We start from the raw sequence: 18736 nt of genomic DNA on the forward strand, positions 1-18736 counted from the left end.
TTAAATCGTAATTTCAGCTATCTTTAAATATATTAAAAACATCTATAAACACTTCGTAACCAGGCAATATGTTTGGAATGTTATTACAGCACATTAAAATTCTTATTCAAATGCGTTGAACGAGCGTTAAAACAGCAATCGGAAACAATTCAACTTGCTAATGAAGTTTCATGGAATCAAATATAGCTAATAATTTAAAAAAATAAATTTATGTGCAAGATTTATTCTTTAACTCTAATTGTGTGTTTGAGTTCATACTAAGTTGTTTACGCTGTTTCGGTTCGAATTTCAAAATAAGCGAATGCTTAAGTGTCTTTGTCAAATAAACAAAAAAATGTTTCTAGCGTAGGTTCTGAAAATATTCAATAAAAATACGTTAATTATTAAAGTATATAAAACTTGCTACATTATTTATTTCCAGAACAAGTAAGTATGGTTTTGAAAGGATTTATTCAATATTTCAGAAATATTTTCCAAGTTATGAAGTTATTTCGAACAATGCTTTCTATTTTATTAACTGTTTTTTCCATAAGCTGTTTGACATTAGTTTGATACTATTTCTATGGTTTATTTTTTTAAATAAGTAAGTTACACATTTAACGTATTATAGTTTTGACAATTGTAGTGATTTACAAGACAAATGTATTGTTTATTTTACAAGACAAATGTATGTAAATTATTTGTTTGCAAATAAAATATGAATTAGGTACTATATTTCTTCTAGTTTTGATATCTTTAGAACTTTCAGAAATGTATAATGAAACCAAACTTTTATTTTATGAAGTTTTTAACTTAGCTCCGGTTCAAGTTTGAAATGCTATGGCTCTCGTAAAATCGTTAAAAGAAGCCATTCATATGTCACGTGAATATAATATATTGTGTCTGTAACTTGAAATTTTATTCCCTTCCTAAATGTCCCATTGTAGTGGAAGTTGAAACGACGTATACATAAATAAGTGAAAATACTCCAGCGGCGATTACTCAGCGTTCCATTAAGCTCCATGCACAATGTCTCATGCCAAATATACGTTAGTGGCTTATTATAAAATGCGAATATAAATTTATGTGATTTAATTGAAGCATTATACAGTTAACTGTTAATATAAAACGAAAAACAAGTACATTTGACAGTTTGCATCCGGGTCGTCTGTTTTGTTGCTGTGGTTTTTTTTAAATATACAAGTATATTTTATGACAGTTCTACAACGTACACAATTTTATCAATTTCGGTAGGTACAGTATAGTACAATTTGTGAGTCATTTCGCGTCTCACACATACCTGCAAACATTGATCTCCTGGAAATCATAAAGACACGATGAGACTGAGATGAGACACACTGCTAGTGTTTCATAGTTTTTGACAGTCTTTTTACTATCCAGATTTTTTGATGAAATAAAAATTATTTAAAAATTGTATATCTTATTATTAGTGGCATACCATATATTAATATCATTAATATTATTATTAATATAATTTATATTATTAATATCATTTATTTGTCGTGAATACTAATGGAAAGTTCAGTTTATTTGCAGTATGGAGATCAAATACTTGATAAAGGGTATAGATTCAACCTTCGTGGTTAAATGCGGCAATTATTCGATAAAGGCACAAGTTTGTTCACAGACAATATGATCCGCTTGAGAACGGTCTCTAAACATGAAGATTCATGCCACGTCATCCAACCCAAACAGTCTAATCCATTTACCATCTGAATTCCTGTCTCAGATGACGCCTTCTTGATTCATACCGAAAGCCCTTCCAGACAAATAATCAAAATTGGTTAGGTATATTATACGGTAAGATTTATATAGTTCACACCAAAATACATTTAAAAAAAAAACAGAATTAATTTTAATTATCAAAGGAAATTCTTGCCCTGTATTTCATGAAGACTCGCTGATTGTCGTGATTAATTTTCCAAATTCATTACAGAATAAAATGTTTGATACAATAAGTATTTGCCGGCGAATATTACGGCCGAGATGAAGTGTCCGCGCTGCTTTGATATTGATTTGTATGTGACTTCGAAAATATTTTGTTAAAGAGCAAAATAAAATTGAAACATAATCCCACGGCCTTCGTTTCCATAACGTTTGACGAAGACCCTAGGTAAAACGGTCACGTTGTTTGCTGACGGGTTTTATTTTTATCATAATATAATCTCCTATCAACTTTTTCATTCAAAAAATAAAGCAATTTTATTATATCAAAGTTCACATAATCTCTAGTACAAAAACCTACATATTATGATGATATTGTGATTAAAAAAATTAAAAACAGAAAAATTATAAAACTTTTATTAAAACAGAAAAATTGTATAACTATTGATAGTGAAAAAAAAGATAAAAAGCTTGATAAATGTATGAGCCACATAAATAAAACACATCTGTTTATTGGTTTGGAAATATTTATGTAAGATAAGGGCCATAAGTATAAAAATATATGTACAGGAATTTCGGAAAAAAAGCATAGTATACATATAGTTACTAACAAACATTTTAGTTCGAGTGCTTAGTATCGGCGATATTAAGGTCTAAGTGAAGTTATCAAGGATTTTAATTAAGCTAGAATGAAATTGACCCTTTCCTTAAACATATGTAAGTAACATACTTAAATAAAACTAAAAGTAATATACCTGCTCTAAGCTGAATCTATGGAAATTAATATATATAGTAATAACTCTCAATAAAAAACTGTCTCCATGCTAATAAATTCAAAGAAATTCACTTGAAAAATAATAAACCGATCCCGCCTAGGAGATCTTTATCGCATTAATATAATAGGGCATTAAGATTACAATGGGTCGGCTCTAAAGAGGTCCAATATAAGAAGCTCAGAGGCCCTACAAGCTTTGTTGTGAAAATAACTTTATGCTGAGATCGTATTCTGAAGCATGGGACTCAATAAGCCATTGTCTCTAACGGACTTTATACTTTTGTCATTCATATCTATTGTACACGTAATGCAATTCCATTGAGTTTTTCTTTGGTTTTATATTGTTGTGTAGACCTGTTCCCTTTAGATTACATTATACTGATTCTTTTAATAATAAGTATGTGTAAAATGATTTTTCCTTGATTTCATAGTTATAAAATAAAATAAGTTTTAATAATTATTTTATTTAAATAAATAGTAATTATATTATAAATATATATGAATGAATCATGCTTGCTATAATTTTGTGCAATAAGGAGTGATAAATTTTTTACAAAATTTTCATTAACACATATAAGCAAGTAGCAATAATAATTTTTGCTAACACCTTTATTTGTAACATTTTGGTCTATTGAGCGGAAGGAATAGGAAGAGAAATAATGAATTCAGAAATAGATAAATAATACGAAGTACAATAGCTGGATTGTACATGAGCTTTAACTGAGAGTAAAATTGACACTGGGTAACGTGATTTGCGCTGCGGACTATTAAAAGTTCATATTGCACCGTTTTCAATTAAGCGTCCCTAGTGTTTCGGACTCCTGCACCGTTCTAAACTAATATGGACTGGATATACCCTAGGTATGGAAAGATCGAATTTATTGCTTCATAAGTCATGAGGGTTAAGTAATAATCGTCGACAATGGGCAATAAAGACTTTATAGGCAGTAAACTTCGATCCGTGGCACATCGTTATAGTTCAGAAGTCAGCTGCACGCTTTGAAGTTAACCGATGTATTAGCGCATGATTACGTTTAATTCACAAACACTTTCCTTAAAAGTGACGTAGATGTATCATCGTATTTGTAATTATGAGTTTCCTTGTATTTATGTGATTGGTAATCCGAGAGGCTTGAATTCACAACATACGCAACTTTATAACTACATGATAGTTTATAATTAAATTATATTTCTAAGCAAATCTCTATAATTTATCTTTTTTATATCTATAATTATATCGAAATATAATTTAAACAATTTTTTTTTATATGAATTTTTTTTAATAGCGGCTTTTAGTACTCTGAGTACTTTCTCATTCCATAGAATTTTCCATTTCGATTTAGACGTTTAGCCGTGAAGAACTATGAGAGATATGGATTTTTAAAAACAGACTTAGATTTCCGAAACGTCGGTATTGTGTACTTTTAAAATAATAAAATCCGCGTAGTATATCCGAAATATATTGGTTTCATTTAAAACACTTAAATTTAATGAGCATTAATAATAATTTGTAAGCATTTTTGAATTGACAATAAAATAGTGCCATTACATATCCAATATCGAATTAAAGGGAGACGATATTATTATGACGTAAAACGAAAACAATGAAGAATTGTTTTAATGTCATCGCAATAAAATAAAACAGAATATAAATTAAACATTTTGTCATCTTTACAGTCCCGACGCCGCAACTAATAAACACGAGTAATTTAATTGTCTTGCTCAGTTATTTTTACTGCCAGATAAAAGCATTAATGGACAGGAAAATGCATTTTATATTATCGTAAAATTATAATAATCCTAAATTGTTTCATTATACAGTGGATAAAGCTCAAACATTTTCGTTGGATTAAAGCACGCTGATTATTTTGGATCGTTTATTATTTGATTATCGTTAACAAAAATTATTTATTTTATGGGTAAAGTTCACGAAATGACCATAAACCCTGTTTAAATATAAGCCGGGATATATTGCTTAACGATTAACAGGTGATTTAATTAAGTGAATGATATGTTACTTTAAAAATGAATGAAATTAATTTTCCGCATTTTAATTAGACAAATAAATACGTCTGGATTTTTTTTTGTTTATGTTTGGTTCTAACTTCTACTTAATTAGTGAAGTGATTTGAATAACTTTTCTTGCATATGATAGTTTTGGTATCTAGTATAATTATTGTAAAAAAATCGTTGTTACACATGTAGAGCGGATACCTCTGATAATAAGCACAATACATCTACATTTGTAGGTACATAGATAGTTATAGTTCTAAGGTTACATATTTTTCTAAATTCATACCCACACCCGTTATTCTTTTTGTTATTTAATACCACAGATAAAAGATTTCTTTCTCTGTCAAACTACAGAGCGGTTTTTATTTTCAAAATCATATTCGATAAAAAGATGCTCTTCATTTAGCTTCAAAAATTTACTCAGTATTTCATTTTGATATATTCATTACAAATATTAATAAATATTTAAATTAAACATAAAATTTTGATCCAATTAAATTACAGTTATATATACAAAACCATGGAATTATTTATATGGCCGTAAGCGGAACTGGCTGGATTTGATCAATTCCATTAGCATGTTTGAATACGGCATAGTTGTCTGTCACACAGCATTTTGTTAAACAGTGCTTTTATTCAATCGATTGAGCAAATAACTTTACTACTTTAGCACAACAACTCAATTATAGATATAAATTGCGTTGTTCATAATAAAAATTTCATCATATAATATTTGTTACGGTAAAATGTGTTTTATTGATATCATTTCATCAAATTGGAAGTGCCATTTCAAGTTTAATATGCCAACATACGAATCAATAGAGTATTGTGTATAATTTTTTGTATATAGTACTACGGTAATACTGTAATATAATTAAGATTATATTACAGACTAAACCATGTTGTAAAAACAAATTTGTTTTATATGTTATTAATTTTTACGTCAAAGCAATGACCTAGCTAACAAAGCGAGTTTTTAACGATGTTTTGAATATAACAACGTGATGGTCTACCATCACATTATACCCTGATGTCCTCGTCACACCTGCCAGCTGCGCTTTAATGGCGGTTAAAGATTGTTTATTTGAACCACGAGGATGCGGACCGTCTCGTATCATAACATCGTTGTTTTGACTGCGACCACTGCCCTCTAGCTAGGTTGTTATGTAAACTTAATGTACGCCCGCTTGAACAGGATTCCATAACAAAGAGTAATTATACGCCTGGGGAAGTAAGCGTAAACTTTTCTACATATAATGATGTTTACCGCGTTCGTTTGATTAAATATTTTAGGTTAATATACAAACGTGACTCTGTATTTATGTTTATTGTTACGTACAAACGCCTAGAGCCATACACATCAGTAACGTTATTAGAAGCACAGCTGTTGATTTTTTCATTTCCATAGAAGGCACCACTTAATCTTGAAAGCGGTGACACATTCCGAAATATCAACAGAAATCGGTAATATTTGTTCACAAATATCACACCCATGATTTAAAAACTCAGTTCTCATTCCCTGACACTTTCTAATGCTATTGATAGTTACCGTCCTTTATTGACCGTCGCGTCTGGAATGTTACCCCGACGTTTCTAACTTGGACATTACAATAAGAAGATATTAAATGTTTACATCGATGTATTAAACTATGCTCACAACGACCAGCTATTAATGGCTTTTTTTCATTGATTTACCTATAATGATATTCAAGAACCCGGATCTTGAAATTTTAGGTGATGTACATACTTACCTTGTATTTTTATTTATATTTAAGTATCCCTAGTGATATGGAGTCGGTAGTTAATAATAATTAACAATATTCATATAACTTCATTATACATTTTAGACCGTAAAATATTAGTGAAAAAAAGAATATTCATATCATTATAGTATATGCAACCAAATATCTAATTAATGTGAATTTTTGCGTGCTGTCTTGATATAAACTTTTTATTTGCCTGGTTTGAGAACTTTTATAGCATTTTAATATGGAGAGACGTTCGGACGTAAAAAAGAGCAATTTGGTTTTATATTCCCCAAACATTGTTACAGAAGTCTCGAATGTCACTCTCATTTTACTACCTATTCTATTGTAACAAGATGTACAATCCTTCAGCGTTCTAAACATATTTTATTCGAAGGATCGTAAAGATTCGCTTACCTGCTTGTTTGTTGTATCGAAAAGGGGCTGTTGGGTGAACCATTTTTTTTATTCCATTTTACGTGTGGGAAAATTCATAGTGGCCCAAAACGGCACGTTCCTATACACAGATGTGCCGACATCGGTACCAATTTGCAAAATGTGTCATATTGTAATAAATATTTTAGGAGACTGTAAGCTAGCATGTGTCTCAGTTTTTAAAGACATGATATTCATCAACCAAGTTATTATTCAATCATTAAAATGCAGCTGTATGTTTTCAATTACCACAAAATGATTGATGTATCTAGAACCTATCCATGTGCGGACAAATTTATCGCTGCCATCGATAGCCGGACAACTATTAATTTCATCGGAGTGTAGGCTCGATGCGTCAATATAATAATGCAAAGTCATTGAGTTTGCTCATATGTCCTCCGGCGGTTAAGCTCTCAGCTTCAATCATTTTAAATAAATATCGTTTCCGAGAATTTTTTTTGCGGTAGCAGGCTGTTTGATGTCTCCAAGAAAAGAATTATAAAAATTTATGATAACAAGTGCAAATCATTTAATTTTCAAATGATGAAATTTACTTGAAATAATACAGGACAGATTATTGCTGTTTTTATCTGCGGACCAGAACCGGGAAATAAAATTTAATTTTCATTCGTAATCGACTAATAAGAAGTTACTAATGTTTGAATCAGCTGGAGTTCTAGCAAGAAATACTACGGGTGGCGCCCAGCGGGACGTCTTAACAATGGCAACCAAATTAAAAGAAACCGTAAGCGGTTCGACTTGAGCCTTGCTAAATTTATTGCTTTAAGTTTTTGTTCTTTGTTTCACTAATGAGATTCGAATGTAGCAACTGTTTTTCTTAATATTACACGAAGATTAAAAATATTAACAGCGTATTCCACACATTTTTTTTTTTTGATGAAGTAAAATTTATATTATAGCGCATAAACATTTTTGCAAGCTGTAATTTCAATAGCAGGTTGTACTCAATGATTACATCGGGTGAGGTTATTATAGGAAATCGCAAGCAAATAGCGAAATTTGTAAGATAAAACTATGTTAAGTTCTATCACATTGAAATAAAGTTCTTATTAAATTAAAAACCAAGGCTTCGCGGGTGGTCTAAAACGTATCTTAAAGTTTTGAAATACGAACAAGAATGCAAATTTTTTTTTACGTTGATGGTCGGCACGGCGGTATGGTTATAAAACCTTTAATTAATTTAAATTTAATTATCTGGTGTAATCTTAAAACGGATATGAGTTTTAAGTATAAACATCTATATTATCGACGTCAATAAATAATACTATGCAAATGAGTTTTATGGACTAGTTCCTGTCCTCGGCTCCGTCTACTTCAGATTGGTTATCGCGTCAAAAAGTAGCCTTCTTCATAAGATCTTTTTGCAGTCCCATACACTTTTAAATTTAATAACAATAAATTTCTTTTTGCCAATAAAAGTGATACGCAGAAACAAAGTATGTATAATTAATAGACAGCTTGCATTTACTTCTTGAGTTCAATGTTATCTTTCTTTTATTTTAAATAATATTATTATTTACAATTCCTAAATTGATATTTTAAGATGACGCCTAACTTTCCGCGTGTCCATTATGTTGCTGATAAAAATATAGCGAATGAGGGCTGCAATGAAAATTAAGTACTTTAAACTAAAGCGGTGGAATAAAGCACCGCTCCTTTGAGCCTGACGAGGTTAAGTAGGAACAAAGGGACAATAGTGAAAAAGAATGGAGTATCGAAGCGTGGCATCCAACGCCGGCTTCAGTTAACGTGGGAATCGCTGTTTATTATCGTCAATATGAACCGTGACGACGATAAAACTATGGTTCTCCTAGTACTTAAATATATAAACATTAAGTAAAAAATATTTTTCTTCATCAGATATGTGTTGTCTTAAAATTTATGAATTCTATTTTGCTCTTTTCTATATATGTAGTTTTTGGTCCGAGGATGGTGAGAAGACAAATCAATATACATATAAAATAATAAAACATGAAATAACCTTTCTTCGCATGACTTACAACTTATCCAGAGAATGCGTACACTTTAACGGAACATTTAATCAATTCTTCGGATATCCGAATAGATTTCACAAATCCGACAGATCCAATATCAATAGGACTCTAGAGGGAACACGTCCACATCTCTACATTTCTAAACAATAGTTCATCAACTATCTCGGGTCCGACACGTCATTTCACGGCCCATCGACTTCTGGTCTATTTAGCACTTCTATTTTCGTGGTGAAAATCGTATACTGCTATCAATATTTATTCAATAATTCACCTAATTTTGTACTTTTTTTAAACTTGCCTATAAAAGTTGACATGGTATTATTTCCAATAATTGGTACACAGAGTATACATGTAGTACGTAGAAAGTAAAAAGTAATTTAAAGTTACTTCTTACAAAAGTTGTAGCTGCACATCTGATTGCAGACGTCAGATAAAGAGTCTCCAGTCTCAAAAATAAAAGTAAGTAGAACTCATGCCAAATACAACCCCAAGGCGGAAGCTCCACTCGAACAGGGAAAGCATGATTTATTGGTAAAACTTGTGCCATTACTCATCTCACCATTCGTTACTCCAATAAAAAGAACGTCTTCCGATAATTTATTAGAAGCCGTATGGATTTTTATGACGGTTGTCTATTTAAAATTGCTTTTTCCCGTCGTTATTAAACCATAAATAACTAAAAAACGTAATGGAATGTGACTTTAAAAAATCAAGCCATAACTCAGTGCATTAAGACAAACACCGTCTATGTCTATGTATGGTCTATCAACAGGTATCTACACTAGCTTCCATGCCCCTAACTAAATAACCTATACGTCAGCTAAATATTTTTAGTCTCAAAGTTAAACAACATAAAGAGAAAAATAAATACAAATGTGAATATATAATAATAAATGCTCTCATAAATAATCTCGTCCAAAATGAAAAAAATCTCTAATAAAGCAGAACGAACAAAATTTTATGAAGAGACAAAAACAAGGCATTGTTTTTACTTACCTTTTTCTTTTGTAATCTTACTTGCCTGTAGAATTATTTTTTATAAATATTCACTTTAGTAAGTTTATAAATACACTTTAAAATATAATAATAAATTATATACTAACTGCAAATAAGTCAATATAATCAATATATCCTATAAATGACAATTGAGTTAGTTTATATCACTTAGAAAGGAAATCACAAAACTTTTTTAAAACTTCACTTCACAATAAAAAAAATATGTAAAACACATTATTGGCTTAAATTTGTCTTATAAGCACTAGTTCACGGCTAAAAGCTTTTAAGAGTTTGTACAAAACACTGCACTAGTATTATTAACTGGATAACGTGTAATCACTTCCAACGAAACCGGTTCGAGAATCAGAGCGCAATACGTCACAATGCCGCCAGACGTTCGTTCGCGACCGCTCCGCGAGGCGCTCTGCCTGCATCGGAGAACCCGTCGCGGGTGAGGGGGTACCAATAGACGAAAATGGCTTCACAAGTTAATTTTTTTCTCTTTCCTCCTTTAATATTCCGCATATGCCGTGCACGGCCGACGGTGCACGCGCATGCGCCCCAACCCCAACTAACCATGTAGGGTTGTAGTAACGCGATGCACTTTACATAACTTGTTGGGCCGTTTATTGAAGCCACTGCTTAATACCCTTTCCATGTCGGCTTTGTGCATAGCTTCCTCCGGCGCGTTTAGATAGCAAGTTAGAATATTAATCAGTATTATAAGAACCTTTAATTTAACTGAAATAGGAAACGTTCCATTAATCAAAATAGATATTTGTTTGCTTGTATTATTATTAAAGTTTTAGTAACCGTTGGGTCCGCACTAAATCGAGCGTGACCGAGTAAGGCCGTTATTAATCTCATATATTGTTACCAATATCACGACACTTGATATTTTGTATCATGAATAATATTTATTGTTTGAACTTGTGCTCATAAAACTTTATGACAATCATATCAAAATAAATTTCCGGACGTTCTGGATTATCAGGCGCTTGATATGATGTTAATAATTTTGTTACAGGACAATTTCTGAATTAATACACAAATTTCATTATTATTGTACAGTATAGGTACATCAAAATAAACCAATTAAATATGATCAAAGCAACTCAATGATAATATTCTAAACCTGCTTTTACTGACTTTATCCCAGTTTCTTGGCTCGTTGTTCCTGCAGTCAATTTGCATGCGGTTCCCAGGTGAGCTGTCAATCGTCCAAGCCGTCACAAAGTGTTTTTGTCGTGTTTCACCGCATTCTGTTTCTTGTAGCATTCTGTACTTTAAAGTAGTTTCTTTTTTAAATTTATATTATACATATAAAGTTTTAATTCTTACTGAAATACAGAACATAGATAATGAAGTAATGCAAAACGTATATGATACTGTTTTAAATTATACTAAACAGTTCAATAAAATATATCTGCTTTATTAAGGATACAACATTACCGTTTTCGGAAAACTTAATGTTAAATGGTCTGGTTTCTAGAGAAATATAGGCTTAATTTGAGATCGCATTAAGTGATCTGTATATGGTGTCAGTGCATAATGTTTCCGGCTTTTAAACGTAAACAGAGAGCGGCTATCTTATATAAGCAATTACTGTACATATTGTATATGAGAAGGTGCAGTGATTGTATATAATATGCATTATAAATGTATATACATGTATAAGTTTTCGTATTATTATTCCGTAAAGTTTGTAATTATTTTTAGCTAATGATTATTAGGTACATTTAAACATAACAATTTAAATAAATTTAGTTTTATATTTATTACTTGAAGTAATCCATTTTTAGTATAATGATGCAAATTACTAATAATATTGTTTAAAGTAAGATAAGAGTAAGGGTATTATGATATTAACATCTTTCTTATTGCCATTCGTAAAAAGCGAGTCATGACTAATTTTTTTTTCTTATATGACAAAAAACTGCATTCATGGCCGTTCTAATTTTTAAAAACCAAAAGATTTTTGAAATTTTACATTAGACAAAAGTTAATTTTGAGTATCATCTGAGTTCTCAAGACGAAAGTTATTTTAGTCGTAAGGGTCTATTGAGGGGTAACTTCAAGTGTAACTTCGAGAACCATCAAACTATCCGAAACATATAACGGGTAACAAATCGTTAAAATTAGTAACAAAATTGTTTTAAGTTGAAATTATTTTAAAAACGACCCACAAAATCGGACTAGTTATCAAGGTATCCTAGTGTGAGAGGTAAAATGCCAACAAGTATAACTATGCTAAAATATATTATAAAAAAGTAATCTCTAAATTATTAAAGAATATTTATATTTACATGAATGTTTATATATTTTCATCCCATTCTTTGAAGGAGAATTTATCTCTTTTTATTTACCTTACACGTGCAATTTTAGGTAATACGAAGTACGTAACGATAAAGGCCACAATATGAAACATACTGATTTTATTTACATTCAATATATTTATTATTTAAGACAACACTTTTAATAAAAATCTATATTTTTTAATGTGTGAGTTGTTTGTTTGTTCCTATCTTTGAAAGAAAGGCTTGTATTTATTTTATACCCTCCTAATATCTAATGTCAATCTAATATGTTCTAATTAATTCCTAATGGAAAAATCTATATTAAACTAAAAGTATACAACCAAGCCAGCGGAACAATTATATTATAACCTTTCTTTATAACAGCCATAAAATAATCTTAATAAGTGTAACATATTTCAGTATTAATTAAAAAATAGGTAACATAATCGATGAAAAACGTTTGCGGAGAAGACCTGAGATCAACGTTTGAGGTCAATGTATTCTCTTTAGGAATTTAATTTCTTGTTTTCTTATGACATACTAGCAAACCCGGCGAACTCCGTTTCGCCACCAGATGGCTTCGTTTTATGTAACGTTTCGTTTGGTGATTAAAAGATGAAGAAAAAAATTTTTTTTTTGTTTTATATTTGAAATGAAAAATTTTATTTCATTTCACAACAGTAATGAATTCATTTCGATTAAAAAAATTAAGTGTTATTTAGTTGAACTTCTCTAAGTAAATGAAAGTGAATCCAAAGTAAATACTGAATCGAAGCGTTATACGTGTCCGCAAATTAACCGTTTCATTGAAGTGCTCTTTGGTAAACCACATTTTTTGTTTTTTGGTCTGACGTTAATACAAACAAAGCGGATGGTTTCCCAACTCGTGAACACGCAACGTATAACTGCCCATGTGAAAAACAATGATTTTCTAAATTTATCCCGCAAACACTAAGCGATTGGCCTTGCGACTTGTTAATTGTCATTGCGAACGCAAGGCGAACTGGAAATTGCAATCGTTTGAAGTCAAACGGAAGATCAGTCGGAATCATTGGTATTCGAGGAATACATACATTTTCACCTGCGTACTTTCCGTTAATAATGGTTGCCTCAATCAAATTCGGCATAAGTCTTTTTACCGCAAGTCGAGTACCGTTGCAAAGTCGCGGTGGATTCAAATTACGCAATATCATAATAACTGTACCAACTTTGAGTTGCAAGTTATGTGGTGGAAATCCTGGTAACTCCAGAGAGTTCAAAAACTCCGTTGGATAATGTACTACATCATCGGGATTTGTTATGGAATCAACGGATTTGTATGTCACCAAATCGCCATCGATTTTTGATTGAATGGTGAAATTCAGTGCGTGTACATCATTATTCTTTGCGGCAAGAATTGCTCGTTGACTTAACCAAGCATAATTCTGATAATTCTCACTAATGTTTGGAAAAACATTTTCAATAAGAGCTAGTTGAGAGTCTACAAATCGGCAAAAGTCGTTGGTAAGAGTAATTAATCCAGATGTCGCATCAACTGGGACTTTTCCATTTCCAACAGCTAACAATTGTTTTGAAAATTGTGCAGCACTTTGATCATTTTGAAGTTGAACTCTCATATTAGTGGTTAGCGATAATGTTTTTACGTTATTCCATAAAGGTGATGCCTTCAGGCAAGCATTCAATTCATCTGCAGGCGTTCCACGGGGAATTACTGGCAACGTCTGCCTGAAATCGCCTGCCAACAATATCATCAAGCCGCCAAAAATGTTGTTATTTCGCCGAAGATCCTTCAGTGTGAAGTTGAGTGCTTCAAGTGATTTCTTATGTGCCATTGTGCACTCATCCCAAACAATGAGCTTGCATTGCGTCAACAATTTTCCCATTGCACTGGATCGGGAAATATTGCATGTTGGAGTCTCAATTGTGTTTAAATTGAGTGGCAACTTAAGCGCAGAATGTGCAGTACGACCGCCATCTAGAAGAGTCGCCGCAATTCCAGATGATGCTAACGCCAAAGCTATGTCACCTGTTGATCGAATAGTGGCCAAAATCAATGAAATGACAAATGTTTTCCCTGTTCCTCCAGATGCGTCCAGGAAGAATAGACCACCAGTATTATTGTCCACCGCTTGCATTAATGTTTCGTATACTGGTTTTTGCTGTTCATTCAGCAACGGCACATTATTTTGAACGAATTCCTGCAATGTATCAACATTGTATTGCAGCTCTCGATTTAATTCTTGGTTGAATGCATCGTGTATTGATCGATTTGGTGCAATCATTCCTACTTCAATAAGTAGCTTGTTTGCAATAGTCAAGCATTGATCCTCAATCAGAATCAATCCTTCATTGTAGATTTCATCGGTTATTTGCATGTCAGGATTATTCGTTTGAATGCGCAAGCGATGCAAGATATCTTCACATATGTCGTCTTTGTATTTGTTCCATAACTGAATTGGTTGTGAAGGAGAACATGTGGTGATGATAATTGCGAACAGCGTTCGTATTTGGTACGCATTTGATGAAACAACTGAATCCGCAAGTGTTAAATCCCAATGAGAATCGTTCTCTAGCAAACCCAATAGTTGACATGCTTCTCGATATGTTTGGCATTGGTGGCCATTCACAGTTTTCAAATGCGCAAATGATTTTGGTCCACGTACATTTACCAACAGCAGTCGCAAATAAAAACATTCATCATTTCTAGGATGAACAGTATACATGCGACCTAGTGCATCAGTGGAAAACACCTGTGGCCAATCTGGAACTGGGGTTCCTTGTTTGCGACGTTGGAATTTCTTTGTTGATTGATTCCAAGTGTAATACTTAGGCATTTCAACGTACATCAGCGTCGCTGCGAATGGATCTGCTTCACACATTGCAAAGAAGCTAGTCAATGTTGTCGATGGTGGTCTCTCAGCTCGTTGTGCTGCATTAGCTTCAGTGAAGTAAACTCTTTGGCCATTTTCCAAATGCACTGCTAAATGTACAACTGTGGGATATCTTTCATGAATTAGAAATGAAAATAATCGCCACAGTGCTTCATTAGTACTGACGTATCTGCCCATTTGGAAGTTGCTGATTTCGTCATTCGCATTTTCCGACGCAATACCAAACACAGCCATGTCGCTGCCTTTTGTGACGTACTTGCACAAATATTTGATTGATTTGGCCGAATGACAACTCTCAACGTTTACATGTGTTTCAAAAATTCGTGATAGTAGCGGGCAATATGGTACAATGAATTCATTTCCGATCTCAATCTCTTGATTTTGAACTTTAACTTTGATAGTTCGACCATTATCTTCTTTTGAACGCCGACGATATACTGGATATCCGTCGTTCCCTGTAACTGTTTCAGCAACTAACGGTCGCGGATATCGTTTTGTGCACTTTCCATCAGTCATGCAAGGCGATAATGGATTTAATGCACCGCACGGTCCATGCACCATCTGTGTCGTCACAATGTCGTGTAGATGGGGATCAGTGACTGGATCAGGAATTTCAGCTGATATGATGTCATCCACTTCATTTGAATGTAATTTGTTCAGCAACCAAGTTAGGATATGAGCATGCGGTAGTCCACGCTTCTGCCATTCCACCGAGTACATATAACAACGTGTGTCACCAAAAACTCGATACTTAGTAAGCACATCCATCATGACCTTGAGTTTTTGCTGAAATACTCTGGCTATTATGTCATGGCGATCTTGCGGTTTTTGGCCCGGTTCCAACTCACGTTCAATTTCCGTCCACTTCGGATTGCAAGTGAACGTAATAAATAAATCGGGAGTTCCATAATTTCGCACGTACGTCATAGCGTCTTGAGCGTATTCGTGCATGTGGCGTGGGCTTCCGATATAAGATGATGGGAGAATCGTCAGACGTCCAATACTCTGAACATCACCATCTGAATGAATAGCATCACGCAAGTGTATATAGTCCTCAGATCGTAGCTTTGCCTGATTGAATCGGATGAACGCTAAACGTTCTGTCTCGACTTTGACATACATGTCGACAGCGAATTGCTGGAATAGCCGACGGCACTTCAGAATGACATTCTCCTCATGTGTACGAATCATCATACGATACGCATAGTAATTCATTGCGCTTAGATTTTTATTCGTTGATACGCCTGAAAATGCAAAATTAAATGAATTGTTAATGGAAACCAATAATAGCAATAATTAGTGTGTGAATATTTTACTTGTAATTGGATCGACCATCTTCAACGTGATGTCGTATCCGTCTTGCCCTTGCCAATAAATGATTGGATATTGTAACGCATCGTACAAACGATGTGTCTCGTTTACACGATGCATGATATTGCTTCTTCGCTGAACGACAATGTCTCGCGATTTAGTTGGATCGCCAACAATAATTGCAGCAACATCATTAACGGTGGGTGCATTGAATCTTCGCACATGTTCACCTGTTGGGGTACAATCCGCTCTTATGACAAATTTGTGCGTATCCGATGGCATTCGTTCCAATGCTGTTTTGAACATATTAACCACAGCGTTATTAGCGTGAAAAAATGCTTGCAACTGTTCAATAATCCGTCTCTTTAACTGTTGTGTTCCCTGAATATTACACCGCACATTCAGCTGATCCACCATCGACGAAATGAAATATATTTGCAGAAATTGATGCGGTTCATCTGGTGTTGGCACCATTGAACCATGCAAATGATATATTTGTCCTTGTATCTGTAATTGCAAACAATCATTTGTTAAAGAATTTGTTAAAGAATATGGTGTAACTTTTGATCGTGTGTGTTGTATCTTTTACCTTGCAAGTCGGCATGAAGCCGCCTTCTCGAATGATATTAGCTCCAAAGGAAGTCATGCGAAAGCAGTTATTGTATTCAAGGATGTGTTGAAGAAAATGGCTGGAATCGGGATCACTTCCATCGAACAATGGTTTCAGTGGCTGTGGTGGTGTAAGTAATGGATCCAGTTTGACTTTTCCACTTGCGCAGCACAATCCAGCCGTTTCTCTTTTGAACTTTAACGCATTGCAATATCGGCATACAGTCGTCATTGGTCCAATATTTAAATTTTCATCATCACTGTAGTTCGCAGTGGGATCATATTGGAATGCCAAGCGATTGTATGATGCCAATGATCTTCGTGTGCTCACGCGTTGTCTCAATCGGGCATTTTCTCTTATTATATTTTGTCTTTCTTCGCTTAAGTTCTGTGAATACACTTGTTGCTGACTTGCATGTCTTGTGCGGCGACCGATGTTCGCACGTCGTCCTCTAGGCATTTTTAACTATGGGCAGAGTGGTGAATTTAACCTCAAATGCACGATCCACGTAATTTACACAGTTCAACTTACCACCTTAAAGACAAATACCTGCTGTTGAAATTGAATAAAAATGTACACAATACACGTGATTGTTTTGATGGTTTCCAATTAAAATGTTAAGAAACGAATAACTTATTTTTTTTACTTTTTTTTCACAATTTCACACCGGTTTGTCACATGAAATTAACTGAGAAGAAAACAATAAGTAGCTGTCAAACAATGTGTCACGCACCGTCGCCATCTTCTTAAAATATTGGTTTGTAGTACATGCTATGTATCAGAGATGGCGCTGTATTAAAAAAATGATATCCCTATTTTCTCGCTTTTCTATTGAAATTTTCCTGAATTTTCTTGGCTATAAACCTCACGGAGCCCGAGACCTTTTCAACAAATGCAAAACTGTGGAAATCTGTTTGTGCGTTCTGGAGTTATAGCGTCAGGAAGGAAAACTCGACTTATTTTTATATTATAGATAATACATAACACATACTAAGGAACCTTTGCATGTAGCCCAAACATTATGTAAATGTATTGGATACCGAATTTCATTACCACATATATCGTATACTACGGAAGAGGTTATGTCAAAGTGTTTTTATTGCCCGGTCCTAGTACATCTGAAATATTAGAAAGTATTACAACGAAATAAAAACCGAAAAAAATAATACAAATATCTTTATAGTTAGTTATTAATATATTATGAAAATTTTGTTATGAACGACATAAATTCAACAATCATAAGTATCGTTTTTCTTTTCACTAATGAGTTTTCAAAGAAAAATAAATACAAATGTTTTCAATTAAATGTTGCTTTTAAAGACAATTTCAATTGAATTTGATATTTTTTTATGATTCAGTTGACATACTTATTATTTTAATGCTTTAAATAAAACACACACACACACATTTTTTCCGCTAACATATACATTTTTGGAAATATTAAAGATTGATACATATAATCTTATCGCTATAAAATAATAACATAAAAATATTTAACTTTGAATTTCATAAAATTTTTTGACATGACTTTATTAAAAAAGCAATTATGGACAGTTTCTCGTAAGTTTTTGATATATGTAAGTTGTTAGAAAAGAATATATTATTATTTATACAAGTTAAAGTTTAGAAGTATTTGATGTGCACTCATCGCGGTCGTGATTGTGGTATTGCGTGTGCCGACTTGATAACGAAGCTGAAAGTAAAATTCACAATGGAATATGGACATGCCTTTTAGCAGCCATACAGCTTGTTGAAATACTTCGT

At 32.9% G+C, this 18736-nt stretch overlaps 2 protein-coding genes across 6 annotated transcripts in view; both read right to left on the bottom strand.

The window, feature by feature from the left end:
• The window catches only part of LOC116770210 (uncharacterized), a 57611-nt gene extending 47335 nt beyond the window's left edge, over positions 1-10276 (bottom strand). For all 4 annotated transcript variants that reach the window (XR_009753643.1, XR_004353511.2, XM_032661587.2 and 1 more), the window contains exon 1: positions 9864-10276. The gene's annotated coding sequence lies outside the window, so the exon portion shown is untranslated. The remainder of the gene's footprint in view (positions 1-9863) is intronic.
• Positions 10277-12704: 2428 nt separating this feature from the next.
• LOC133320198 (uncharacterized) lies at positions 12705-17910 on the bottom strand. 2 transcript variants are annotated; one of them, XM_061527772.1, is made up of 4 exons: positions 17522-17910; positions 16952-17437; positions 16368-16869; positions 12705-16295 (listed from the first exon to the last, which is right to left on the bottom strand). In XM_061527772.1, exons 2-4 carry the CDS (start codon positions 17429-17431, stop codon positions 12964-12966), a joined length of 4314 nt encoding a protein of 1437 aa, XP_061383756.1. In that variant the 5' UTR covers positions 17432-17437; positions 17522-17910; the 3' UTR covers positions 12705-12963. The 2 variants fall into 2 exon arrangements, with proteins under 2 accessions (XP_061383756.1, XP_061383757.1); XM_061527773.1 differs by having other exon boundaries at positions 17504-17910.
• Between the last annotated feature and the right edge of the window lie 826 nt (positions 17911-18736).

Source organism: Danaus plexippus, assembly GCF_018135715.1.
Source record: "Danaus plexippus chromosome 13 unlocalized genomic scaffold, MEX_DaPlex mxdp_15, whole genome shotgun sequence".
NCBI lineage: Eukaryota > Metazoa > Arthropoda > Insecta > Lepidoptera > Nymphalidae > Danaus > Danaus plexippus.